The following is a 26,799-nucleotide window of genomic DNA, read 5'->3' as shown; positions in this document are numbered from 1 at the left end:
CTCTGACTCACGGCGACCCCGTGTGTGTCAGAGTAGAACTGTGACTCTGACTCACGGCGACCCCGTGTGTGTCAGAGTAGAACTGTGCTGTATAGAGTTTTCAGTGGCTGATTTTTCAGAAGTAGATCACCAGGCCTTCCTTCTGAGACACCTCTGGGTAGACTCAAACCTCCAACATTTCTGTTAGCCGTTGAGCCCGTTGACGGTTCGCACCACTCAGGGATCCCATGAAAGCCAGGAGCAACAATTAAGTTAGTTATGGAATCTTTTTCTCTTTTTGGTGGTGGTTCTCTTGTTTTGTAATATGGGAAAAATCCAGGGGCCTGGTCAACCCTTACAGTGGTTAAGAGCTCGGCTGCTAACCAAAAGGTCGGCAGTTTGAATCTACCAGCCGCTCCTTGGAAACCCTACGGGGCAGGTCTCCTCTGTCCTGTAGGGTCGCTATGAGTCGGAAGCGACTCGACGGCAATGGGTTTGGTTTTTTGGTTGGTCACCCCTTGATTTAGCCAGTGACTGTCAGAGAACTCACAAGACAGTTGACAGTTCTCTGTGTGATTAATTAAATGAGAGTGTACCCAATCTGTTCCAGAATCCTAGAGACTGTGGACAAACCAAGAATGTATTTAACTTTCAGGACTCCGAATGGAAGTAAAGAAGCAGCGGAGAAAAACGTGGAGAAAAACAATGAGGAGGAAAATATTCAGTGACTGACAGGCTTAGTGAGGCAGGCACTAAATTGTATTGCAATTAGTGAAAAAGGCTCTAAATTGCTCTGTATTGAGATTTGAAAGTAATTTTTAGGGATAACACTTGTGTGCATCTTGTGTACTGTAGATTTCTATCTTTCTTTGACCATAAGACAGTGTTTGTTCCAGTGACAGATTTCCTAATTATAGACTAAGTACTTAGAAGGAGATAGACGGCTTAAATACAGAAATAAAAAATCCCCAAATATGGGTTCAAATGCAAAAAGTTTTAGTTATAATTTTTGGCCTTATATTTTTTCTGAGTCATTTGCATGTATGTGAGAAGTGAGGTGAGCTCTTGCTTAGTTCTGAAATCATATTTCCATTTGTAAAAAAGAAAACAGGATTTACAGCACCGTTGGAAGAACCTCTCAGTTCTCGAAGCACTGAGAAAACACCTCCTTCAATTAAATTACTTTACTATAGCAAAATAAAAATATGATAAAGCAGAAGATAAGGATTTTTTTCTTTTATATTAAGGCAAGGTATTTTTAGTTAGTAAAAGTAAAGTCAAATGAGCACAGTTTAAAAAATAGAAACCAGTACTTGAGATCCAAACTAAAATGGTTATAAACCAATGCCAAGATTTTTTTTCAAGAACAAAATTATATGTCTATATCTATAGTCTATAACATGTAATTTATTATGGAAACCAGAGAAGGTACGTGGAGCTGATAACCTTAGTCCAGAATGGCTAGGAGTTAAAAACTGAACTTACATGAGGAGAGGCAGCAGAAGCCGAGATTCAAGGTCTTTAGTGCAGGGAGAGGGGCAACTGCTGAGTGAGGACAGAAGCAGGATAGGGAGGCTACTGTTAAAATAGGGGTCGCTGTGAGTCTGACTCGACTTGACAGCAATGGGTTTTTTTGGCTTTAGACCTACATGGCTTCTAGGCAAGAAGCTGGAGGGTAAGAGACCCTCCTTGTTTGATTTCCTGTCCCCAGCGAAGTATCTACCATGCTGTCTCTCCAGTTGCCATCAAGTTGACTCAGACTCATGGTGACCGCACGTGTGTCAGAACTGAATTGTGTTCCATAGGATTTTCTGTGGCTGATTTTTCGGAAGTAAAACACCAGGGCTTTCTAAACCGAGGTGCCTCTGGGTGGATTTGAACCTCCAACCTTTCGGTTAGTGGCCGAAATAAGCATAGAGACCAGGTTATGTAGGGCCACCAGAGCCAGAGTGAAAGAGCCTTCTAGGACGTAAATAAGGTGCCCGTCATGGCCTCACAGCTGCTCTGGCTGCCCTCCCCCACCTCCAGGAAGGACTCTTCGGGACCAGATAAGACAGGGCTTTTTTAATGCCAGGTAAAGGGATCCTTAGCATCAAAACACTTAGAAAACCCGTTTGGGGAGAGAATGGAACCCTAGCAATAACGCCAGCCTGAACCTTTTCTGAGCGACATTTTTAGTAGCTTACTCTGCCGGGTTGGATTAGGCCAGCTGATGTCCGTAGAGGTCCAAGGGAGAGGTCATCATCTAAAGAGGCTGTCACATAGCATGTAAGAAGAAGAGTCAGGATGACTAGACTTACTTTAACTACTTGGAAATATTTATAAGGTTCCTAAAACCTTGCTATCTCACCCCTCTTTGCTATTTTTATTACCATCTGTCTGCTCTCCTGTAATGATTAGCTGGAAAGCTCTTAAAATGGAAAGGACTTGTGTGTATGTTTTCAGCGGCAACAAAGGAACAAAGAAGTGGGGTAACTATTTCTGCAGGTCAGTAAGGAACCCTGGAGCGGGGCCGGTGTTGTTTCTGGTGCCTGGGGAAAGAGAAAGTAGGGTGGTGGGTAGGGTGGAGATCGGGGAGGGGTGTGTAGGGAGCCCATCCAGGACAGAGAAATCACTCTAGGTCCTTAATAAGCAAGAGGCCCATGTACATGTTTCCTGAATGTTTCCTGAATGTACTTAGACTAAAATTAATACTTAGAATAGCAAAATTAGAATAAAAAAAATTTCCTAATTTTAAAATAAAACTAACAACTCTTTTTTAGCAAGTTACCCTAACATTGTAGGGATTTGAATTCGGATAAAATTCATGAATCAAGTAAATTGACTAATGTGGAAATTAATTCATTAATCTCAGATGTCAGAAAGTGAACAGGATCCGTGAGTTGTTTGACACTATTCTTATTTACATTCATTTCTCGTACATCATTTGACTGGGGATATTTTCTCTGAAAAGTGGCAAGTACGAGTGGGAAAACATTTTTTTTCCTGGGCTTAGAATCCACTAATACTTGCGGGTTGAACATTTTACCCACATATAGACCTTTTAGTGATTAAGCTAATTTTCTCTTTTCAAAATGTGACATCCTGTTTATAAGAAAGAAGACTTACAAAAAGTCATTTTGAGCATGAGCTAACTCTTCTAAAATCAACATCTTGGTGAACTTATGCGTTAAGTGAGTCAATTATTTGGACGAAGATTTTCTGGTTTTGAAAGAGAAAGTACTTGGACAAAAATGTCGTTTTGGTTTCATTGAAATGGAAACATTTGAAAAATGGAACTTGCCAGGAAGCCTATCGTATGACAGGTTTCCGCACACATTTCTTAAGTCAGTTCTGTGAATTTGTAGAGCTGCATCTCCATGGCCAAGTCTTACCCATCACAAGATACGTTTAGCTTCTATAACTCTTCCCAGAAATGACTCTTTAAAATATTGCACCAAGTAAAAGATTTTTACAATAACTTTGAAAATTCATTTTGTAAACTGTGTTAAAAAAATGATTGTTTTTCTCCAAAGAGAGCTGGATTTGTGCCTGTTTATATTATTTACCTGATAGAAAAATGTTCTCTTTTTACTCTGACCCTTTAATATTTGAACATATCATTGAGAGTAACTTCAATGAAAGCCTAATTTATAGAGAGCAGTGGAGAAAGATGTGGCAGTCTGCTTCTGTAAAGATTTACAGCCTTGGAAATTCTCTGGGGTCACTGTGAGTCAGAATCAACTCAATGGCAGTCGGTTTTTTGTTTTTTTATTTTTTAATGCTATACTCAGTCCCTGGGTGGGGGAAACAGTTAATGCACTTGCCGTCTAATCAAAAGGTTGGAAGTGCATACACACCTAAAGGTGCCTTGGAAGAAAGGCGTCGTGTTCTACTTCTGAAAAATCAGCCACTGAAAACCTTATGGAGCACAGTTCCACTTTGACGTACGTGGGGTTGCCATGAGTTGGAATTGACTCTGTAGCAACTCGACTGGATAATGTTGTACTCAATATTTCATATTTGAGTTTTAATATATACTTCTGCTTATTAACAGCTAGTGTGAATACATGGATTGAATTTTTGGGAACCGAGTAATTCCATGACTCCTGTTTGAGTACTACCAGTCTTTATGCTGTTGACCCTAAACTCTTTATCTCCTGCTCTTCCTGTCAAGTGTTAGATCTATATTTAAGGATCCTGCTGGGATCTCCACCTCTTTGTAGCTCTGGCACTTCAAACCTGTCATGTCTCAGTTTGCACTACTTTTTCTTAGTCACTGTTCCTTCCCGAGTATCCCTTGAGGTATTGATGAGGGTCTGCGGTCACCAGAGACCCCTTTCTTCCATTTATCACGCCAACTCTTTGGACTTCAGTCCCTGATGATTCTGCCTCGGAAGTGTCTTCTTTCCATTCCTGGCCTAATGCGACTCTGTCATTTCTTGGCTAGTTCACCACAAAACTTTCTTAGATGGTTGGTTTCCCTGTCATTACTGCCTTCCCTGCCACTAGATATTTCTGCTCGTATTGCCAACCACGAATAACAGCGTTTAACTGCCTATAAACATTTACCTGCCCCATTGCTTTAGGGTCAGATCATTACAATCTGACACAACCCATTTATTCTAGATTCTTCTCTTCTGCCACCATTCTTCCTGGCCCCCCGTCCCCATGTAGGTTTACTTGTTACTAAAAGCCCTTTTAATATACCACGCATTTTCACACACTGAACTATTCCACATTTCGATCCTCATTATGTAAGTCTCATCTTTTAGAAGTCTTCCGTGATCCTTTATCCAAAAGAGAAATTCATTTCTTCCAGGTCCTCTTATAGAACGTTTTAATTATTTTGTGCTATCACCAAATACAAGGAGTCCTGGTGGCGCAGTGGTTGAAGCGATCGACTGCTAACCGAAAGGTCGGCTGTTGAAACCACCAGCTGCTCCTCAGGAGAAAGATGTGGCAGTCTGCTTCCGTAGAGATTTACAGCCTTGGAAACCTTACGGGGTCACAATGAGTCGGAATTGACTTGATCGCAGTGGGTGTTTTTTTTTTTTTTTAATCACCAAATATTCCTGTGAGGTGCATAAAGCAATTTGGCCTTTTGTTCTGGGTTCCTGAGAGCTGGATCACCTAGGGGACCAGTACTCACTAAGCCTTACAAGGTATGATGTAATTTCCATGGGCAGGTAAGGCTGATGAGAGCCCCGCCCAAGGACAGAAGCTCACCTGGGGCCTGATACCGACTAAACCTCAGAGTCATGATGTAACTTCTGACCACGTGGTGAGGCCAGTAAAGTTTTGAAGATGGGGTTTCAGTGAGCCTTCCGGGTTGGAGAGAGCCAACACCAGATCTCAGGAAAGTAGGCGCTTCCCCTGGGGACACAGAAGGTGTGTACTAAGACCCCTCCTGGGCCTTCCCCTGTGTTCTCTTCACTTATATCCTTTTTGTTACATTACAGCTGTTATCACAGGTATGGCGTCTCTCTCCCGTAAGCTCCGTGAGCTGTTCAGTGAACTATCAGCTCCAAAGGCGCAGGGGGAGCCGGGTGGTTGAAATGGAGGGAGTGGTGAAGTACAGGCTCATGGCCAGTACCCGCTGTCCCAGCCCTGGGTGGCTGGGAGGGCTGCGTGGGCAGCCGGGGTCTGACCTGAAAAGGGAAGCTGAGATTTCCGAAGGATGCAGCAGGTGTGTGGAGTGGGATTTGTCATCTGCCACACACACTGGCATCACAGGGGAATGATCTTGGTTTCCCTGGCCTGCTACCCACAGTCAGCGCAGCGAGCAGGGTCGGCTAGAGGAAACCCAAACAGCGCAGTACCCCATTGTCATTCATTGTCTACGCAAGCGGTCTTTCAGACTACATTTTGAATTTTGCAAGAGAGGGACTCATGGCGACACTATGGGGCAGAGTACAACTGCCCCATAGGGTTTCCAAGGAACGGCTGGTGGATTCAGACTGCCCACCTTTTGGTTAGCAGCTGAGCGCTTAACCACTGCACCACTTATTAAGTGCCCCAGGACTCAATAAGTGCCCCGTAAATATGTGCTGAATATAGGATGTGTTGGAACGTATCCAGATCCTCACAGGTGCGGTTATGGAACCCAGTAGATGGAGAAGTAACTCAGGGAGTAAAGAAAAAGAGCTTTTCTTGTGATTTTTTTTTTTTTTCTTGAGAGCTAAGGATTTACGTTTATGACAAACACGGGAATGTTTCTGCAGATTCAGAGAACAATGGCAGCAGCATCTGCAAGTTACTCTTTGTTCTGAGTTAGACCTATCAAGGCATTATCTCTGGCACTCACTGTTATCAATCCATTACATTGATGCCTTTAAAATAAGAACCAGTTCTAGGGTTGCCCACTTTCTGTTCAGTCTGGCATGGAATCACTTGGTTACCAATATTTTCGACAATAAGGTAAAAATAGCAACTTAAATGCATACCTAAAGTCTCCACTTTCTGTGTGTTCCAGTAGAGGCAGAAGGAGAGACTAGTCCACATGGAATAGTTAATGTACTAGACTAGTTGAAACAGATTGTAATCAATGAAAAAGAAGCACAGTAAGGAAAAATCATTATCACCGGAGAAATAAAAGCTTCATTAAGAAGAACTTATTTAACTGTTTCTTGAAAAACAGAATACCAATTACGTGAGTGGGAAGGCAGGAATTCTCTATGAAGACAGTAACATAGACCAATTGACAAGAATATTCGATTTCTACGTTCAGCAAGTCAATATTCAGTTGATAATTTTAGCAAATTCCTATATTGGTTACTTTTATAAATATGAAGTTAGTCTAATTTGCTTTCCTCCCAGGTGGATCAGATATCGAATATCTGGACTTCTATAAGCCTGTGGTGTGGTTTTGGATCCTTGTCGGGCTTGCCTACTTTGCTGCTGTTCTGAGCATGATTGGCGACTGGCTTCGAGTGATATCAAAAAAGACAAAGGAAGAGGTGAGAATGAACTTGGGTTCAAAAACACTTCTAGTCGGTTAATTCAGTAAAGGTTATTTTTAATCACTCATATTTACCTTTAGCTGTGAATTTGCTGTGTAAGCTATGGGAAGATATATCATATGACTTATAATTCATTCACTTAATATTTACTAAACACCTTTTATGTGCCAGATGCTATGCTACTGCTGCAGATTATTTGTAACTAAAAAAGATCAAATTAAAATATTTTCTTCAGTTTCTCTCCTTATTTATTTATTTATTTATTGTCAAGAAGACAAAGTGAATTTTATCCCCTGAAGAAAAATATAATAGCAAATATTTGTATCAAGATATCGGTAGCATCATATAAAGAATGTTTTACCTAATATTGATTTTTGCTTACTATGCTCAATTATTTCCATTTTACTTATGTCTTGTGCTTGTATAAGTGTATACATACATATATAAACACACACACATACATGCTGTGTATATGCATTATGGCTGATTTCCCAGTGTACAGATTTTAGCTGTTCACAAAAGATGTCTTCAACCTAATTTGCACAACTGTGCCTATAGAGGGGAACACCAGAATTTGATTCATTAAATTTTGAAAGTTAATCTTTAAATTTTTTAGTTTGAAAATTAAATTTTGGTTTCATAGCTACAGGTTCAGAAGAATTATTAATTTGACTGTGGTAGAGTGGTGTTTTAATATAAGTTCTGCATTTTTTGCTTCTGGATTTTACCGTACTTTACTAATTGTCTCAGAGAAGAACACGTCTCTAAAACCTGCACCTATATTGCCCCATTATCTCCCTTTAAATATTCCCTCCATTTCATTTTCTGGTGTTCATCAGCCAAGAGATACTAGTGTCAAAGTCTTTGATTGATACAATGAGCATATACCCAAATGAAATAAGGTAGGAAATGATAAAATCAATTTCTCTCTACAGGCAAACGTTGATTTTTTAAACATTTTCTTTGAACTCATCAGGTCATATAATTTTTTATTAATACCTAAGGTACCTATGAAAACTAGCAAGAGCATGCGTTATCCAATGCTTCCCTCCACAGGTACCATATTTCTCGACTGGGAATTCACCTATTGCATCTGTATGCGTTAATCTGTATCTTAGCTGCACAGTAAAACCAAAATATTTTTCTTATAAAGAAATCAGCAAGCTAATGCTTTAACATTCTAGTTTAAATCTTGTGAAACGCTTTGCTTTGAAAGGACTTCAGCTGATTCACCTGAATCTTAGGCTCGTTTTGTGTGTGTCTGTGAATTACGGTTATTCTAACCTCATGCACACCTTTAAGGATCTTGAAGTGATGTGTTCCCAGGGCTGACATAACCCATTACCATGAACTTGGAGGTTTAAAATAATAGAAATGTATTCTCTCACAGCCCTAGAGGCCAGAAGTCTGGAATCAAGGAGTCAGCAGGGCTACACTCCCTCTAGACGCCCTAGGGGAGAATCCTGTCTCCTCTTCCAACTTCCAGTGGCTCAGGAATTCCTTGTCTGTGACTGCATAACTCCAATATTTACCGCCATCCTCCTGTGGTTTGCTCCTCTTAGCCCTGCGTCTCCGCTCTTGGTGTCTCTTAAAAGGACACTTGTCATTGCAGGGCCCCCTCGGGTAATCTAGGATGATCCCAGCTAGAGGTCATTAACTCAATCACATCACAAAGTCCTTTTGTTCCTGGTGAGATTCTGTTCCCAGGTTCCAGGGGCCGGAACATGGAGATATCTTTAGATATCCACTATGGATTGTAGGAGAAAAAGGAAGTCGTAGCTGGGAAACATTTTGGGTAACATAGCTAAAAGTAAAAGCTCAAACATCCACCCATAAACTGGCTTTCAAACAGATTAAGAAAAAAAGCACAAGCATTTATTTCTTAAATAAAATGGAATGGAACAGAATATATTTCATATCTTTAAGAAAATTATTGTTTTGTAAAACTTTGTGTGTGTGTGTGTGTGTGTGTATTACACACATACATACGCACACCAAACCAAAACCAATCCCATTGCTGTTGAGTGGATTCCAACTTACAGTGACCCTACAGGACATAGTAGAACTGGCCCATAGGGTTTCCAAGGCTGTAAGTCTTTACGGAAGCAGGCAGCCACATCTTTCTGCTGCTGGTGGGTTCAAACCGCCCATCTTTGGGTTAGCAACAGAGCGCTTAACCACGGTGCCACCAGGGCTCCTTTTCATACACAAACACATATATATTACATATAAGATATGTATGTGCACACACACATGTTCATGATAATTTTAATGTGGGTCGTAGTAAAATTTTAGTGTGGATCACTAAAGCCCATGTAGAGCATGGGAAAGTTTTCTCTCTTTATGAAACTGGTATAAAAAATTAAAGTGCAGACACCTTTATTATTAAGCACCAGAGTTTTTTGGGATAGGACTAGCTGATACAAAGCATTGGCCCCTTATTTCCAGATTAATGGATCACCCATTTGTTCAGATAAATTTAAATGTCTACAGTAACCGATTCATTTAATGTGGAAAACAGGTTCCCGTGCCTCCTCGTGTGGGTGATCGTGATGACGACCAGCCGGAAGTGTGAGCTGTATCCCTGCGTTTTCATGCTAAGTAAGCCCTGAAAAGTAGTAAACTTTTTTTGACCACAAGTTTTTTGGCTTCTCCGTGGCATTTTGAGGCACATACCCCGTCTAGTGACCGACTCTCCGTAGAAACTCACGTGACAAAGTCCGTGAGCGAAGATGTACGTGAACCCGCTGGAGCTGCAGCTGCTCCGAGCAGTTGAGCCCGTTGAAATGCGACGGACTGTCAACTTGAGCAGATCTGTGTTTTCTGATTTATAATGCAGTTGAGGGAAATAACAAAATTGGGTCACAAGTTCAGAAGAGCATGTGAAGAAAGAAAGGCAACGGTAATTTATAATCGTTCTACATATTACCAGGGCCAAAGTTTTTATAAAGAAGTATTGCCAAAGTTTGCACAGCAGTGGAAAAAAGACTGTCAGGTCATTTCGGTTTTGAAGTAACTCACTGAAGGCTATAATTAAATAAAAACTAACTAAACACATTCTAGTTGTCAGCTTTTTCTAGATTAATCAGAGTTGAGTGACTGTTTAATTCATATTCCTTATCTTCTGTAACTTAACCAATCCAGGTACTCCAAGCTGTAAAAACTTGCAAGGTGTTCAGAAGCAATGAGATTATTCCTAGTTTTCATTTTAAATGAATAAAAATGCTAAATATTTTTGATAACTGTTGAGAAATACAACCAGTACAGAATATAAAAAATGCAAAATAAAATATAGCATCAAATTTCTAAATGGTAATACTATAACACATGCTTTCTGTGAATGAGGGGGTTTTGGCTGCTACTAAGCCCAAGTCTTAGACTGTTTTTCAAAAACAAATCTTCTTCAACTATACTGTTCAAGGATGAACATATAGATGTAATCATATGTGGCCTTAAATCCTTTCTGTTTTTTATGTTAAAGCATATTCTGGTTCCAATGAAGAATAATTTTAATGGGAATATTATGTTTGGAAGCAAGGAAGAATAGATTGTTTTTCATGAGCATGCTGACATCAAACGTACTGGTATAGCTACTCCATTGAAATATTTGAAGAGCGAATGGTTAGTGGAAACAATGCTGTGCTATTTTGGCAGTGCCACGTATAATTTCAGCTCATCTGCATTCCTCAAGGAAAACAATGAACTCGGTAATTTTTCCATGGAGACGTAAGATTTTCTGTTGAAGCGTTTATGGGTTTCATTGTTTTTGTAAACTCTAAAAGCAAGTAGACACATGTCTAACAGTAGGGAGTGGTGTGGCTACTTTGTCTATGAAAAAAAATTTTTCTGATATATTCTTTCTTGAGGAAATGATATTTCCATTTAGAAAATAAAGATTATTTAGGTATTCTGCGTAACGTGCTAATACTAATTTCTGAGGCAGGTGCAGTAAAAATAGGAAGCGACCCCCAAATTCAGAAGGTAAAATCCATGTCTACTTAGTAAGCAAACAGACTAGTGCGTCCCCCGTTGCGCAGAAGCACAGTTCCGTTTCTTACTGTTTACGTTTCTTGCGTTTGAAAGAGCCCGCGATCTCTATATGGTTCTTTTCGAATGTATGTCTCCACAACATTTGGAACGTTCCTGTCCTCGATGGCAGGCAAACCTTGCTGCGGTCCCCACCATCACATGCCATTGTTGCCAGGCTGTGTGGCCGTGTAGCTGGTCACAGAGAATGGAAGGCGGAGCAATGCTTCTTCACCGGTGTTGCTTGTTTCATCTCTGGAGATGTTTCTGCACACGGTGAGGCTTACTTTAGTAAGCTGGCATTATGTCATGTCAAGAAAACACACCTTGACTGTGAAGCTCTGATGCCAAGAGCCCTTGAAGGACTATCCCTGGGTCTTATATTTGTCTCTGGCATTGTGAAGGAACCTGAGAACCATGAAGGACACAGTTTTCTTCTGCGGGTTGCCAGTGGCAGCACTTGGTCTCCTCCCAACTTCACTCAGGTGGCAATGCTTCCCTTCAACAAAAGAGCTGTGTCTTGAAGGCTCTTTACCTTGACCATGTTGTTTTTTGGTGCTGTTGAGATGGTTTTCAACTCATAGTGACCCCATGTGACAGAATAGCACTGCCCCATAGGGTTTTCTAGGCTGTAGTCTTTACAGGAGCAGACCGCCAGGTCTTTCTCCCACGGAGCTGCTGGGTGGGTTCTAATCACCAGCCTTTCAGTTAGGAGTTGTGTGCTTAACCATTAGGCCACCAGGACTTCTTACCTTGACTATAAATGGGCGGTTAAAGGGCAGTGTCAGCCTGGACCCTGGAGAGGTTGCGATAGAGTGCTTTTCATTATTTTTTATGGGAAAAGTGCTTTTAATACGGAATGTTCCATATGCCGTTTGAAATAGTTTGGACTTTATTCTGAAAAGCTTAGGGAACTATCGAAGAATTTTCAGTAAGCGGAGTGACATGATCTTGGCAACAGTGGGAAGGTGGATTAGAAGCAAGCAAACCTGGGCGAGGGGAATCAGCTAGGAGAGATTATGGCGGGAATCCAGGTAATGCAGAATGAAGGCCCTATGGTGACAGGGGGATAGAGGTGAAAGCGTGGGCTTCAGAAGCATTTGGGAGAGAGAATGGATAGGATTTGGTATTCTATCCTCTGTGGGTAGTAAAGGAAAGGGAGTACGACATCCATGATCCGAGCTTTGGATGGGATTAAGGAACACGGGAAAATGAGAGATTCTGAGTAGGTGGTAGGAATGGGATCATTTCATTTTGGACATGTTGGGATCTATGGGCCTGTTGGACATATAGGTGGTAACTTCACATCTAGATAATTGGGTATACATGCATGGAATGTAGGAAGGATGATAGTTAGAGAGATGCTTTGGGGCATCGTGATAACATAAGTGATAATGAACGTTGTCAGTATAGATGAATTCACCTAATGAAGATTTCTATAGCAAGTAAACAGTATGAGCTAAAAATGGAATCGAGGATAACATGTTAATTTAGAAGGCTGGATATAGACACTATAAAGGACTGTCTGGCAAAAAAAAAAAAAAAAAGTTGCCATCGAGCCACCCTATAGGACAGAGTAGAACTGCCCCACAGGGTTTCTAAGGCTGTAAATCTTTATGGAGGCAGACTACCACATCTTTCTCCTGCAGAACGTGGCTGGTGGGTTCGAACCGCTGACCTTTTGGTTAGCAGCCTGTCCCTTAACCACTGTGCCTCCAGGGCTCTTGTTTAGCAAATAGTGTAGTTAAATAAATTGATTCATGGTTGGGTCTAGTAGAAGGACAATGGAGTTGAGGATTTGGAGAAAGGATAATGAAAGTGATGGATCAGATTGGTTAAAGATAATAGTGAAGAAAAAGAACCCAATAAAAGGCTGGCCCAATAACATAAAATAGACAAATTAAATAACTAGAATTTCCAGTGAGGTTGTGCTCCAGGGATGCCACTTCTATAGAAAACAATGTGAATATCGCCTCCTGGAATGGTGCAGTGCAGTGGGTATATGCTAAGATAGTTCTCTGGGGACATCAAATGCAATCCCAAAGAGTGACACTCGTGTTGTATTTTATGAAAACGAGGGCCTCTGGAGCACAACTGGGGCCCTGGTGGCACAGTGGTTAAGTGTTTGGCTGCTAACCAAAAGGGCAGCCATTCAAATCCACTAGCCACTCCCTGGAAACCATATGGAGTGGTTCTACTCTGGCCAGTAGGGTCACTAGGACTCGGAATCGACTTGACAGCGGTGGGTTTGGTTTGGTTTTGGAGCACAGCTAATGGAAAACTATGAGTGGTGCTCCGTGGAGTTGAGCAAGGTAGCCACGCTGATTACTAGGCAAGTATTTTTGGGGACACGTACACAGTAAATGCGGACAGATTTATGTGTATGCGTGTATGAGTGCACACGTGTGTGTGTGTGTGTGTAGGTATACATATAGATATACATATATATACACATATAGAAAGAGAGAGGGGATAATGGGAGGAAGGGGAGAAGAGGGAGAGCCGAATCACAAGCTTTTCTTTCCAAAGAAAAGATGAAGAGCTGTCACATAATTTGTCCCTCTTAAAATTGCTTAAATATTAATCGCCAGAGGTGCTAGGATGAGGTGCAAATAATTCATAAGCTAAGGTGTCAGAAAAGGCTTTGCAAAAGAAATGAGCAAATTTTAAAAGACAGGGCTTGGGATGGAGGGGTGATGTTCCGTGTCAGTAGAACAGCTAGGTCAAAAGCAGAGAGGTAGGAGAATTGGGGGACGCGGGGCAATATTTAATTCGTAGGTTGGAGAAGAGGATTTTTGCAGAGATATACTGAAAACTAAGCCTGGGGGCATGGGTTGCTGGGATTGTGGAGAGCCTTAAAAGTGAGATTATAGATTTGGGGTTTCCCTGCATTATAGATGGCGGTGGGGTGGGGTGGGGGTGAGCTGTGGAATGCTGATGTCAGAGTGGCAGGGCGGGGAAAGACCGGAAGCATGGAGACCGGTTAGGAGATTATGTAAACATATAATTCATTCCTAAATTCTTCATTCATTCATGTCACAGCATTTTCTGATCTTCACTGTGGGCTCTGTGTCAGTTACTAGATAAAGAGTCAGCCTTCATCTGTGACAGTTTAAGGCTGGTGTCTTTAGTGAGAGTGTTCCATGGGTGATGAGTTCTCTTAATAATCCTTATAATGTTCGCTGTTACTTTTCTTCTTCTAGAGATGGGAAGAAAAGGGGGAGTTCTGGACAAGAAGGCACTCACTCTTTGTTGCAGATCAGTTCTTAAAATAGCCTGATTTTACTCTTGATTTTTTTCCTCTCCTCCCTTCCCTTCTTCTTCCATCCTTCCCTCTGTTCTTTCTTTCTTCCTTCCTTTCCCTTCCTGTCCCTCTTTCTTTCTTTCTCTCTTTCTTTCTTCAGACTGTACATCAGACTTCGTAGGCATTGTTTTAATTTCTAGCATATTAGGGGTGTGGAACTGTTTAGTACAGTGTTTTTTGTTTTTGGTATTGGTTTTCTTGTTCTCTTGTTGAGTTACTAAAGTAATTATAAATTAGTACATCAATTTGGACTATGGGTATACAGTGATCTTAAGACTTCTCAGGTTTACATTTTAATGCCTATGACTCCTCTTTGGCTAAACAGTAAATAAAATAAGAGACAGGTAGTGTCATGATGGGCTATTAAACAAACAGAGGGAAAATGCAAAGGGCCCTTCTCTTTTAGGAGCCCTGGTGGCACAGTGGTTAAGAGCTTGGCTGCTGACCCAAAGATGGGCAGTTCAAATCCACCAGCTGCTCCTTGGAAACCCTGTGGGGCAGTTCTACTCTGTCCTATAGGGCGCTGAGTTGGAATCGACTTGATGACCACTGGTGTGTTTTTTTTCATTGTTTGGGTTTTTTTGGTTTCTTCTCTTCTGTCTTGTGGGAATGTGTCCCGCTCTGTGCTATGGGCAGAAGATCAGAGAAGTCAGACTTGGGGGCCCATCTGCTGGGCCACAGTTGGCTCCACCTAGCAGTTCCCAGCCTCAGCTCAGCGTGTTTCTGTTTGTTCAACAGGCAATTGGAAAGGGGAATAAAAATAAAAGAACGAATAACAATACAAGAGCTAAATCATGCTTTAAGGCAACAGTAACTGTCACAAAACAGAGTACGCCTATAACTTATAAATGAATTTTATGGACAATAATTTCTGTAGAAGCAAGACCCCAAACGATATCTCCTCCTTCTCTACCACTTCCATCACGGCCACCTTTTTCTAATATGTGGGCCTAAGTGACAGGTTAAAAATAAGTTTCCAAATCAGACCGACCTGTTACTACCCAGCAGCAGAGAAGGGCTTTGTGAATTTAGTGTTTTCACTAACTGTGTTATAGTGCACATCAGCGAAATCTGGAAACCTTAAATTTCCGTGTTCTTTTAAATGAATAGAAACAATTGGTACAATTTCTAAAAAAGTGCATGGACTTTGGGATCACATAAAACTGAGATTTAATTCTATATCAAATACTCAGTAGTTCTGCAAACTTCATCCAGGTAACGAATCTCTCCAAGTCTCCATTTTCACATAAAATGAAGGTAATAGGTTCCTGTGATGATTCAGCGCGTAGAGTTACGTGATGTGCCAAAATACCTACTAAATCTTAGCTCTTTTCCTCATGAGTTTCTGAAGAAATTAGTATCACATTGTCATCCCAAGTGAGATAATCCTGTAAAGCTCTAAGACGAACTTCTATACATCATCATCTATGTTCCATATAAAGCATAAAATACTGTGAATACTTACGAGTCTAAATATCTTACCTGGTTAAAATAATAAGTAGACATAAAGGGTGAACAAGGAAATATCAAGAGTATGTGTATTTGCATGTTGCTAGAATTTACTCACAAAGAAATTCAGAAAAGTTACCAGATAAAACACCAAACTCATTGCTTTTCGAGTCGATTCCAACTCATGGCGACTCCATGTGTTACAGAGTAGAATTGCTATCAGGGTTTTCTTAGCTGTAATCTTTACAGAAGCAGATTGCCAGGCCTTTCTTCAGTGGTGCCCCTGGGTGAGTTCAGATCACCACTTTAGGTTAGCCGTTGAATGCAAACCATCTGCTCCACCCAGAGACCTTACAGAATAGCTAAACCCAAACCTACTGCCATCAAGTCGATTCCGACTCATAGTGACCCTATAGAGTAGCTAAGAGGAGGAAAAAGGTGGTACAGGACTTTCAAATGTTTTATGTTCTATGGACTTGAAAACTAGTTTCTGCATGACATGTTTCATAAATCTACCCATTGATGGCTCTTGTCTTCATTCTTTTCCTGAAGCTGAGCCGCAGACTTTCCGGTTTCCTGCTAGAATTCATTTGGAGTCCTCCTTTTATTAAACTCAGAGCCAGTAGCTCAATTGTTACCTGAAAAAAGCAAAAATCATGCAGGGAGATTCCTTGTTTTTTGTTTCATTGTTTGTTGTAGATTTTAGGTTAAGCCTCACTATTTATAAATTGTAACTTCTTTTTGCTTCAAGTATTTCACCGAATGTCACCTGATCGTGGAAATTCAGAGTGGGTTTTCCTATTCATTTGGACATAATAGGAAAAGAAGTTAATAGGTTTTTGCCTCAGAGCACTCCACGAGTAACTTTATTTTCTTGAGCTAGAGAGCACATGTTGGGGATTTAGTGCATCGAGATATAATGGTGCTTAGCTGTTTGGATTGTTTTGAGACTTTTGAGACTGTCATCTGTTCTGAGAATTTGTGTTAGGAAGAGTGGCCGCCATTAACTCTGCTCTCAGAGTTGTTCACCAAAGCAAAATATCGTGCCTCCCGTATTCCGAGCAAAAATCCATCACATTTCACACACAAAAAATCCCACCTGTGTTTGCTGAGAACAAAAGCAAGTGTGTTTTCAAAAATGGATCAACAAAATGAATTTGTTTTTAATTCTTCTTTGTAGATGGCCCTTTCTAGATAAATGTTAGTTCATTTGTGTCCAGTTAGGGTTAGACTACAGGGGATACTTTGAAATTTAATTAGAGACTTGATCATCTTTTGCAGTAAAATACGGTGATTTGTTTAGTGATCCATAGAATGGCACCCTAATTGTAATAAGGGAATTTAGCCCTTCCTGCCCCAAACTCGATCTAAACCAAAAGAATGGGTTCCAATTAATGGTGTGTGTGTATGGGTGTGTGGGTGTGTGTGTTTACTCTCTCAGTTCAGAACAAGGAAGAGCCCCTGTTCTTCCTCAGAAAATACGGTAGTCAGCAGTGCTATTCATGAAGTATTTTTATTTTTCTCCCTTCCAGACTCATGTTAGGAAGATTCTTGCTCTGCTCCCTGTGGTTGGTGAGTCAAATGAGCAGTTCTGGCCACTGAGTGAACAGAGCAGTGAACGGACGTGAACAGAGCAGGTGGAAGGTTCAGCTGCACCCATGAGCCCCTCCAGAGCTTCCTTGCCTCTGGCACACCGGCCGTGGATCGTGGGTGCCGTGTCAGCCAGGGTCCCTGAATAACTACAAGGAGCAGAGGCTCCCTGCTGACCTGTGGACATGTAGCATGAGCCGCTTTGCTTTAAGCCACTCTAACTAAGGGACTGTTTGTTCTATTTGATGATCTCTCCTGTCCTGACTAATTCAGTAAGGCACCGTAAACATTTACACTTTACGTGCCAAGTTCACACTGGGTGTTTTCTGTTAATTTCCAAACTTCTGATGGGCTGAGGTATATCACCTGCATTGACTTTATTTAAGATTTTCTAATGGTTTTGTTAGGGACGCAAGGGTGGCTCAGTTGTAGAATTCTTGCCTTCCAGGCGAGAGACCCCGAGTCCCGCCCAGGGCACCTCACGTGCAGCCGCCACTCACCCCAGTGGAGGCTTGAGTGTTGCTGCGTTGCTGAACAGGTTTCAGCGGAGCTTCCAGACTAAGTTGGACTAGGAAGAAAGGCCTGGGGATCTACTTCTGAAAATCAGTCAGTGAAAACCCTGTGGCTCACAACGGTCCAGTCTGCAGCCGATCATGAGGATGAAGCAGGACTGGGCAGCATTTATTTCTTTTGTGCATGGGGATGCTGTGAGTGGGGTCTGACTTGAGGACTGCTAATAACAGCGATGGTTTTGTTAAAGTAGAAGCATCAAGGTAATAGTTGAAGTAAAAACGAACAACTTGCTTTTTTTTTAAGGAAATGACAGATGGGCTGGCTTTAAATTCCATGTAGACCAGATATTCCTGTTCCTGTAAATGAGCAGTTTCTGCTCCCAGCCTCACTGTATCGGTGTCTCTGATTCTGTATAGTCGTTCGGGATTAGGCCCAATGACACTGAATCTGTTTATATTTAAACTTTCCATAAGAAGGAATCTTAAACTGGAGTTAGGTTTCATAAAACCAGTGCTTAATACCAGATTAATTACAAATATGAAAAAGCAGAATATCCTTATATAGAGTACTATATTGAGATTTCAGGTTTAACCGTATGCAATAATTTACATTCAACTATTTTTGAACTTAAAAATCACAATTTCATACGGTTCAACCTAATATTCTGAGGATCTCTATTTAGCTTCTACAAAATGTGATTTGCAGATTTTAATCTGTATGTTAGACAATGACCTATACGTTAGACAAAATCGTATTTTGCTTGCCATCTCTGGTAGTCTCTCTTTACTCATTGACTAAAACTTCAAAATTCTGTTTTCGTTATATACAGACTGTGAGCTGATTATCTCATCTCTTTTCCAAGACAGAGCAATTGGTTGTACTTTTCGTGTTCCACATCTGTCCCTGGTACACCTGTCATTTCCGCCTCCAGACTGTCACTCAGGACTTGCCCCTCTTTTCACACCTGGCCGTGTTGTAACTGCCTCCCCTGGTGCTGAAACTCTCTTTGGACCACTTCATTCCAGTCAGGGATACAGAGTCCTCACTTTTTCTCCACAGCACAGCTAACCAGAGACCGAAACAGTTTACAATGTTATGGAAGGCTTGAGGATCACTTAAGGGAATTACAAAGCAGAAAAGGAAGACTGTGCGCTGGGTGATCGGTTTGCTCTCAGAGCCCACTGGCTGGGGCCCTTGCCAGTGATCCCCCCTTGGGCATCTCAGTCCTTATCCAGTGACTTCGTGTCGTACTGCAGGGTCTGTCGTCCCACATGGAGCCCTGGTGGCGCAGTGGTTAAGAGTTCAGCTGCTAACCAAAAGATTGAACAGCATCATCCCAGAAGACGCCCTGGTGGTGCAGTGGTTCAAGTGCTGGCTGCTAACCAAAAGGTTGGCCATTCGAACCTACCAGCTGCTCTGCAGGAGGAAGATGTGACAGTCTGCTTCCACAAAGATTTACAGCCTTAGAAACCCTGTGGGAAGTTTTACTCTGTCCTGTAGGGTCACTATGAGTCAGAATTCACTCAACGGCAACAATTTTTTTCTGTTGGTTAATGAGTCAGAATCAACAGCACACAACAACATATATAATCAGTAACTGACCAGTTGCTGTTGAATCTGTTCCAACTCATGACAACCCCACGTGTGTCAGAGAAGAACCGTGCTCCAGAGGTTTTCAGTGGCTGATTTTAGGGAGTAGATCACCAGACCTTTCTTCTAAGGAGCCTCTGGGTAGACTTGAACCTCCAACCTTTTGGTTAGCAGCCAGGTGTGTTAACTGTTTCCACTACCTGGAGAGTATGAACATATACTCTCTCCCCAGTGGAGATAGCCTTTAAATTATTAAACATGATATCAGATGTGTAAATCTGAAGTAGGACACTTCAGTTGCTTCCCCAGATGGTGGTGTCCCCAAGAACAATGAATAGGTGCTTGACTCATATGCCTGTGGTTAAACAAAAATATTCCCCGAAGTAGTCGCTTTCATGCTGAAGGAGGTATTACTGCGAAGATAAACTCTAGTTCCCATTTGGAATAGCAGGTGGCTTACAGTCACTGAAATGGCTTTTTTTTCTCCCCCCATCTTTTAGCTGTTTATCCCTGCCTCGCACATTTCATAACCACCCTGGTTTTGCTGTTTTCATAACCTCTCTACCTCAATAAGCACTTCAGTAACTTTTGAGCAACTGGACTATTGCCCTAAAGCTAGGTAGAAAAGCAAGCTTATTGGCAAATCTTACTATACAAAAGAATCCGCCTGCAAAATTGGAGACTCTGGGTATAAATATGATATTTTTCACAGATTTCAAGGGTTATGATGTGGTGGTGGCGTCTTCAGTTTTTTGATGCACATCACTGAGAAGCTATTTCTGTAGTTGAGTGTTTTGGGTGCCATCTATGCGTATATTCATATTATACATATTCGTGTGTATATTCTTACCTTTACTAGTATTTGGATCATTTCTAGGAGCACTGGTGGTGCAGTGGTCAAAGCTCTCGGCTGCTAACCAAAAAGTTGGCTGTTGGAACCCACCAGCTGCTCCTCGGGAGACAGAAGTGGCAATCTACTTCTGTAAAGATGACAGCCTTGGAAACCGTGTGGGGTAGTTCTACTCTGTCCTAGAGGGTTGCTACAAGTTGGAATCAACTCAACGGCTGTGGGTGTGGTTTTGATTTGGTCATTTCTGCTACTCTCTGACAGCCTGTTAGACAGACGTAGCCTAATTATAAATTCAGTTTAGAGACTACTGTTTGTGATTGGTACGTATTTCTAAATGAACAAGCAGGGCAGCGAGGACATAGATCAGCAGAGCAGGCTAAGAGTTGCTTTCCAACTGAAGCCACGTGGACTACAACATGCACACTTTGTCATAGGGTGGGTTCACCAAAAGGCAGTATAGTGTAAGGTTGGGTACAGGAGAGACAAGGATTTCGCTGGAAAGAGGTTCTGATGTGCATACTGGGGACTGTTCTGCCTCCCAAAAGATGCTTGACAACCCAGAGCACAAATGGCTTCCTTCCAAGAGAACTCATTTATTTGTTCATCAAGCACGCACGGGCTGCCTGTGGTGTGTCAGACATTTTCCTAGGTATTGGGAATACAGATATGAAAAAGGTCAGCATGTCTTCAAAAACAGTTAATTTCAAACAGCACGTGCTTTCTTCTCCGCTGGAACTGAGCAGGAATACCCTGTACTGCAGATGGTGGGTCTGAGGTTCTGTTGGATCCACTTAAGGGTCCTGATGAGCCGCTTTGAGAAAGGAGCACCACCATCCCCTTCCTCCAGCAATTTCATACCCGAGAAGACCCTTGGAAAGCTTGGCACTTAAATGCTAACCTAGATGTTTTATTTTTCTGCTGTATTAGTGACTACGTGTAAAATAAAATCTGCGTGGTTTGGGGATGGTTGTGCTTGACTGGAATAAAAGTGCTCCTGGCTTTGAGATATCTTGCAGTTTAAAAGCAATCGAAAATAAAAATGTTTTATATAGTTTTACATCCAAGATAGGCAAAGCTTTGTTATCTTGCATTTTACCGGTGGGAAGCTCACATGCTTCATGCAGATTTTGTTTTTGTTTTTGTTTTTTTGTAGTGGGAGAGTGAGACCATCATTAATTGTTTTTTGAAGGAAGCCTGATGAAAAATTGCCAAGTTAGCACACTCTTCTAATTTTAAATAAGTAGGTTAAACCTTACAAAAAAGTCCCCCAGTTTTACAAATGTCATAAACTGTAGAATTATTACCCTCAACAAGGTGGATTGACACAGTGGCTGCAACAGTGGGCTCCAATGTAGCAGCAATTGTGAGGAGGGCACAGAACCAGGCAGTATTTCGTTCTGTTGTACATTCAGTTGCTGTGAGTCAGAACCGACTCGATGGCACCTAACAACAACCAAGACAAAAAAGTTATTAGAAATGATAATTATTTTAAAATATGAGTAAGCTAAACCCGGATCTCATAAAATAGCACTTCCCTAAAATAAACAGAAAAAGTATTAGAAATTTAAATTCGAAGTTGCCTCTAGATTCCTTACCATGCTAAATAAACTCTACGCTCCTGTTATCAAAAGTGTACGCTCTATAAGTTGAAAGCCCATAACTGAAAAGTGTCTTTCAAAAAGTTCTTGGGAAATGTCAAAGTGCTAGAAGTTGATATTTGACAAACATTCTGTTTTTAACCCATTCAACTCGTTGTCTATTTACGGGTCTTTGCATGCATCCTTAATTTGAGACTGCTCGTTGAGCCAGAAACAATTTTAGATTTTATATTCCTGCATCATTGCCTCTTTGAACCTGGTCACAAGTACAAGTATTTTCCATCTGTCCACATCTGGGATCTATGAATAGCATCATATTCTTAGGTTTACTAAAGTTTCTCAGGAGTTTCGTCTCACAAACACTGTAGGTATGGATTTCATACTGTTGGCCAAGCTAGTAGTGTGAAGAGTTTTGTAAACTAGACAGAAAGGAATTGGTTAGTTTTTTCTTCTTTTCTTCTTTTTTCCCCTCCTGGAAGTTTCTACCTTCTATTACTCAAAATGTACAAACAACCAGCTTTTATATGTGAACAAAAAGAAGACAAAAAGGCTAGTGAGAGGGGAACAGTGAAGAATTAAAGCCTTTGAGAACTTTGCTGTGATGCCCAAAGATGTTAAAGACAGACCCAGGCAAAGATTCCATCTCTCTTCACCTCTGTAAGCATTGGGTTAATGTGAGAGACGAGGAAGTCAGGTTTACTTCAGTCAATACCAAATCAGTAACAAAAGGTAACCCTGGCAGGATACCCAGAGAGGCGTTTGGCTTTATCCGTGCGTCTCCACTGCCTTCCCTCTCCTTGCTGATCATTCCTTCCCCTTTAGTACTTGATGTGATATCAGTCAAGTCTAGTCAATTCTAACTCATGGCAATGCCATGCGTTACCCAAGTGGTGCAAACACTTAACGCGTTCGGCTGCTAACTGAAAGGCTGGCAGTTCGAGTCCACCCAGAGGTGCCTAGAAGAAAGGCCTGGTGATCTACTTCCAGAAAGTCAGTCATTGAAAGCTCTGTGGAGCAGTTCTACTCTGACCCTTGTGGGGTCACCATGATGTAATGCAGGCTTCATAAAATAACCAGACCAAGGCGGTAACAGAAATCCATTATGACACAGCTCTCCGTTAAATGGATACAAACAAAAACAGGTCAAATCATGTTCTCCGAAGCATGCAGTGATACAGTAAGTTCCATATATGAAAGTCAGCCTGCCGGAGAAGATTAGCACTGGGAATGAAGGGATTCCATTTCATTTTCTTCCTTGGCAGAGTCCTTTTCTTTGTATGTAGTATGAATGGATGCACTGGGCAGCGCTGATTGCCATAGGCCAGGGGACATGTGTCTGCCACTCTCCCTTCTGGGTACTGTGTAGGAGCACTTGTTGAAGCTGTGCTGACTTACAGCTCCTTGACTTCCCTTCACAAAGGAGCCTTCCTGTTTTTTATCCTTGGAATCGGGTGTGTTCTCCACTAGAGTCCACATTCCCAAGGCCTCAGTGGACACAGCTGGGGAGACTGGGCATTTCCGATCTCCGGGCTAGCCTCGGCACTCCACTAGGGTGGGAGGCTACCCATGCTTTGCTGTCACATCCTCAGTATTTCTGTTCCCTCTTATTTTCTGTCTGTTCTGCCTGTTTCTTAGGCAGCCTCACGAGGCTTCAGCCAAGTTAATTGAAATACAGTGGCATGCTTGTAAGACGGAGCGTGTCCCCACACAGCCGCTGCTTCTCTGTAGAACTAATTTGGCAGTGCTAAATTTGGCGGGGGAAAGGCAGCTGTGAACCTTGCTCAGTGTGCAGCGAACTCTCTGCATTCTAGACCCTCTCTGCTGCTTTTACTTTTTAAAATAGGATGGGGAGACACTCTGGTTTTGCATTATTTTCCAAAATGATATTTGTTTTCCTGATTGTCCCTGAAACTCTTGTTGTTGTTGCCAGGTGCCATTGAGTCAGTTCCGACCCATGGTGACCCTGTGCACAGCACAACGAAACCCTGCCCGGTCCTGTGCCATCCTCACAAGCGTTGCTGTGTTTGAGTCTATTGTTGCAGCCACTGTGTCAGTCCATCTCATAGAGGGTCTTCCTCTTTTTCACTGACCCTCTACCTTACCAAGCATGATGTCCTTCTCCAGGGACTGGTCCCTTCTGACAACGTGTCCAAAGTATGTGAGACAAAGTCTCGCCATCCTTGCTTCTAAGGAGCATTTTGGCTGCACTTCTTCCAGGACAGATTTGTTCATTCTTCGGGCAGTCCGTGGTGTATTCAGTATTCTTCACCAACACCACAATTCAAATGCGTCAATTCTTCAGTCTTCCTTATTCATTGTCCAGCTTTTGCACGCATACGAGGCAGTTGAAAATACCATTTTTCTTACACATTCGAAGATGGTGATCAAAGGGCATTCTCTATCCAATAGAAATATTATATATATGTGTATGTATATGAGATATATATATATACATAAAATAGAAATGCAATATAAGGCACAAATGCAAGGCACATATGTAATTTAAAATTTTCTAGTAGCCTCATTAAAAAAGTAATAAAAAACCAAGTGAAATTAATTTTAATAATCTTTTTTATTTAACCCAATATATCCAAATTATTATCATCTTGAAATGTACATGTTGAATCCTGTAAACATTATTATGAACGAGATAATTTATGTCTTATTTTTTATTATGTCTTCAAAACCCGGTATATAGAGAGCAAATGGGCACCACCTCCCAAAAGCCAGGAAGAGAAGTCAGGAAGGGACGAGAAAACTGGACAGTCCAGGATGGAAAGGGGGAGAGTACTGACACATCGCGGGATTGCAACGACTGTCATGAAGTAATCTGTATAAATTTTTGAATGAGAAACTAACTTGTGCCGTAAACCTTCACCTAAAGCACAAGAAAATTAAAAAAAAATTCTGTATACGTAGTACACTGAGAGGGCACCTCAGATCACACTGGCCACATTTCAAGGGCTCGGGAGCCACAATGGCTGGTGGCCACCGGTGTGGACTGCACAGCTGTAGTGGGACCAAGGCTAGCAGTCACGGGTCTTTAAAAAAGAGCTGCTGCTTCTGTGCTAATGATGGAGATTGTGCTTGTCCTCCTAGACAGTTTACTATCCTTAATTGGTATTATTTCAGGAAGTTAAAAGGAGAGGGGAAAAAGAGAAACTGTAGAGGCAGTGACATGATTTGTGCGAATTCACATTGCTTACTCTGTCCCCAGTCCGAAGCAATTCTTAGGGAGGGTCTTTGGGCTTCATATGTCTGTTGCTGCCTCTGCATTTCATCCAGTGTCAAAGTGAACAGCCATACATGGGTCATCAGTCAGTTGACAGGATTTCTGTAAATGCTGACCCACACCCGCACCCACACCCATGCAATTGTATGTGAGAGTTTACAAAGAAGTTGGAGTTGTCCTTGATCTGTTTAGACCTATGGGATATGTTTTCCATATTCCGTTATGCCAAGTTTAAATTTTCAACTTTTTTTAGACCAAAAATCATATATTCAGTGATTAATGTCTTAACCTCAGAAAACAGCAGCAAGAAAGAAGAAAACGAAGACTACTTTTCCCACTTCTGTGTCACTCACGTCCCATCTTTTCCTTGCTCCAACTCTCCAGCTGCTCATCTGTGAGTCGCACTGACACAGATGAAGCATCTGATGAGAGACTGGTTGAGCCCTGGAAGCCGAAATAAGTTTTCTGTTGACTTTCACAGAGAAAAAAAGAATACGTTTTCTCATAGAAAACAAAGAATGCTGTCCAGCATGCTTACACTTCATGAATGCAAACTGAATTGGCTGGTTTCAGATTTTAAAATACTCACCTCCAGTTTACCTACTTAGCTGGATTTCTGAGCATTGGTATGTTTGATTTAAATATTACGATAGGTTCAGGGTGTGTAGGCTTTTTTTAAAGCAGTTCATTTATCTACCCAGTTCAGTGGGTGCTGGAAAGCAAAGGTGAGTAAGACACACCTCCAGCCCTGAAGGCCACCAGGGCCCAGTAGGAAGTGCGGTAGACATAAACCCTTAGCCTCAGTGCAGTGCTAGACTAGAGGAATGTATGAAAATAGTAATGTGGGAAAAGAGGGAATATATGGTGCTGGTGACACTGCAGAAGTTGATGCTTCATGGGGAAGAGCTGGAGCAGCGAAGGAAGGCATCGGGAGGCAAACAGCAGACTAAGTCCCAGGGACTGAGCGTCTGCGAGGCTTACTGAGGCCGCAGTATAGGAAGATGGTGGTGGGAGTGGAAGGGCTGCGCTGGTTGGAGCTGTGGGCAGACCTAGGTCAGGATGGGGACATTGAGCAGGTGCTGACACATCGCAGCTGTTGTGGTGGGGAGAGTGCTGGAAGGAGAGGTTGGTGAGGTTTTTGTGCTCAATGATCGTTCACAAGGAGGGCGAACCTCCCCAAGAGGATGGCAGGGGCTGCTGTGAAGGGCAGTGCTTTATAAGTCACCACCTGTTTACCACCTCAAGGAGCCTGGTGGTGCAGTGGTTCAGTGTTCTGTGGCTAAGCAAAAGGTCAGCGGTTCGAACCCACTAGCTGCTATGGGAGAAGGATGTGGCAGTCTCTTCTGTAAATATTTACAGCCTTGGAACCCTATGGGGCAGTTCCCCTCTGTTCTTAGAGAGTTACAGGGTTACTCTGAGTTGGAATCGACTGGATGGCAATGGATTTGGGTTTTGGTTACTTATAATCTCAAATGTAACGTGATGTAAATGGTTCTCTGGTGTCCACACCCCATAATATCCTTTTCCCTTGATGTTTCAGTTCCTGGTATCACCTACCATCCATCCAGTATCTTACTCCAGAAACCTTTCAGGCATTCTTGATACATTTTCCTCCCCTTCACGGCACATGCGTAACAATTTCTAGTGATTACCATCACCGAAGGAGCCCTGTGGGCATGGTAGTAAAACTCTTGACTGCTAACAGAAAGGTCGGGGGTTCAAATCCA

The 26,799-nt window shown here is 41.9% G+C and overlaps 1 protein-coding gene across 3 annotated transcripts in view; it reads left to right on the top strand.

Annotated features, from left to right (window-relative positions):
- KCNK2 (potassium two pore domain channel subfamily K member 2) overlaps nucleotides 1–26,799 on the top strand; it is a 226,206-nt gene that overhangs the window by 180,449 nt on the left and 18,958 nt on the right. For all 3 annotated transcript variants that reach the window (XM_004387517.1, XM_004387519.1, XM_004387518.1), the window contains exon 6: nucleotides 6,778–6,917. In XM_004387517.1, coding sequence (XP_004387574.1) covers nucleotides 6,778–6,917 — 140 coding nt within the window. The remainder of the gene's footprint in view (nucleotides 1–6,777; nucleotides 6,918–26,799) is intronic.

This window comes from Trichechus manatus, unplaced genomic scaffold, assembly GCF_000243295.1.
Source record: "Trichechus manatus latirostris isolate Lorelei unplaced genomic scaffold, TriManLat1.0 scaffold00187, whole genome shotgun sequence".
NCBI lineage: Eukaryota > Metazoa > Chordata > Mammalia > Sirenia > Trichechidae > Trichechus > Trichechus manatus.
This window is presented reverse-complemented; position numbering and strand designations above follow the sequence as displayed.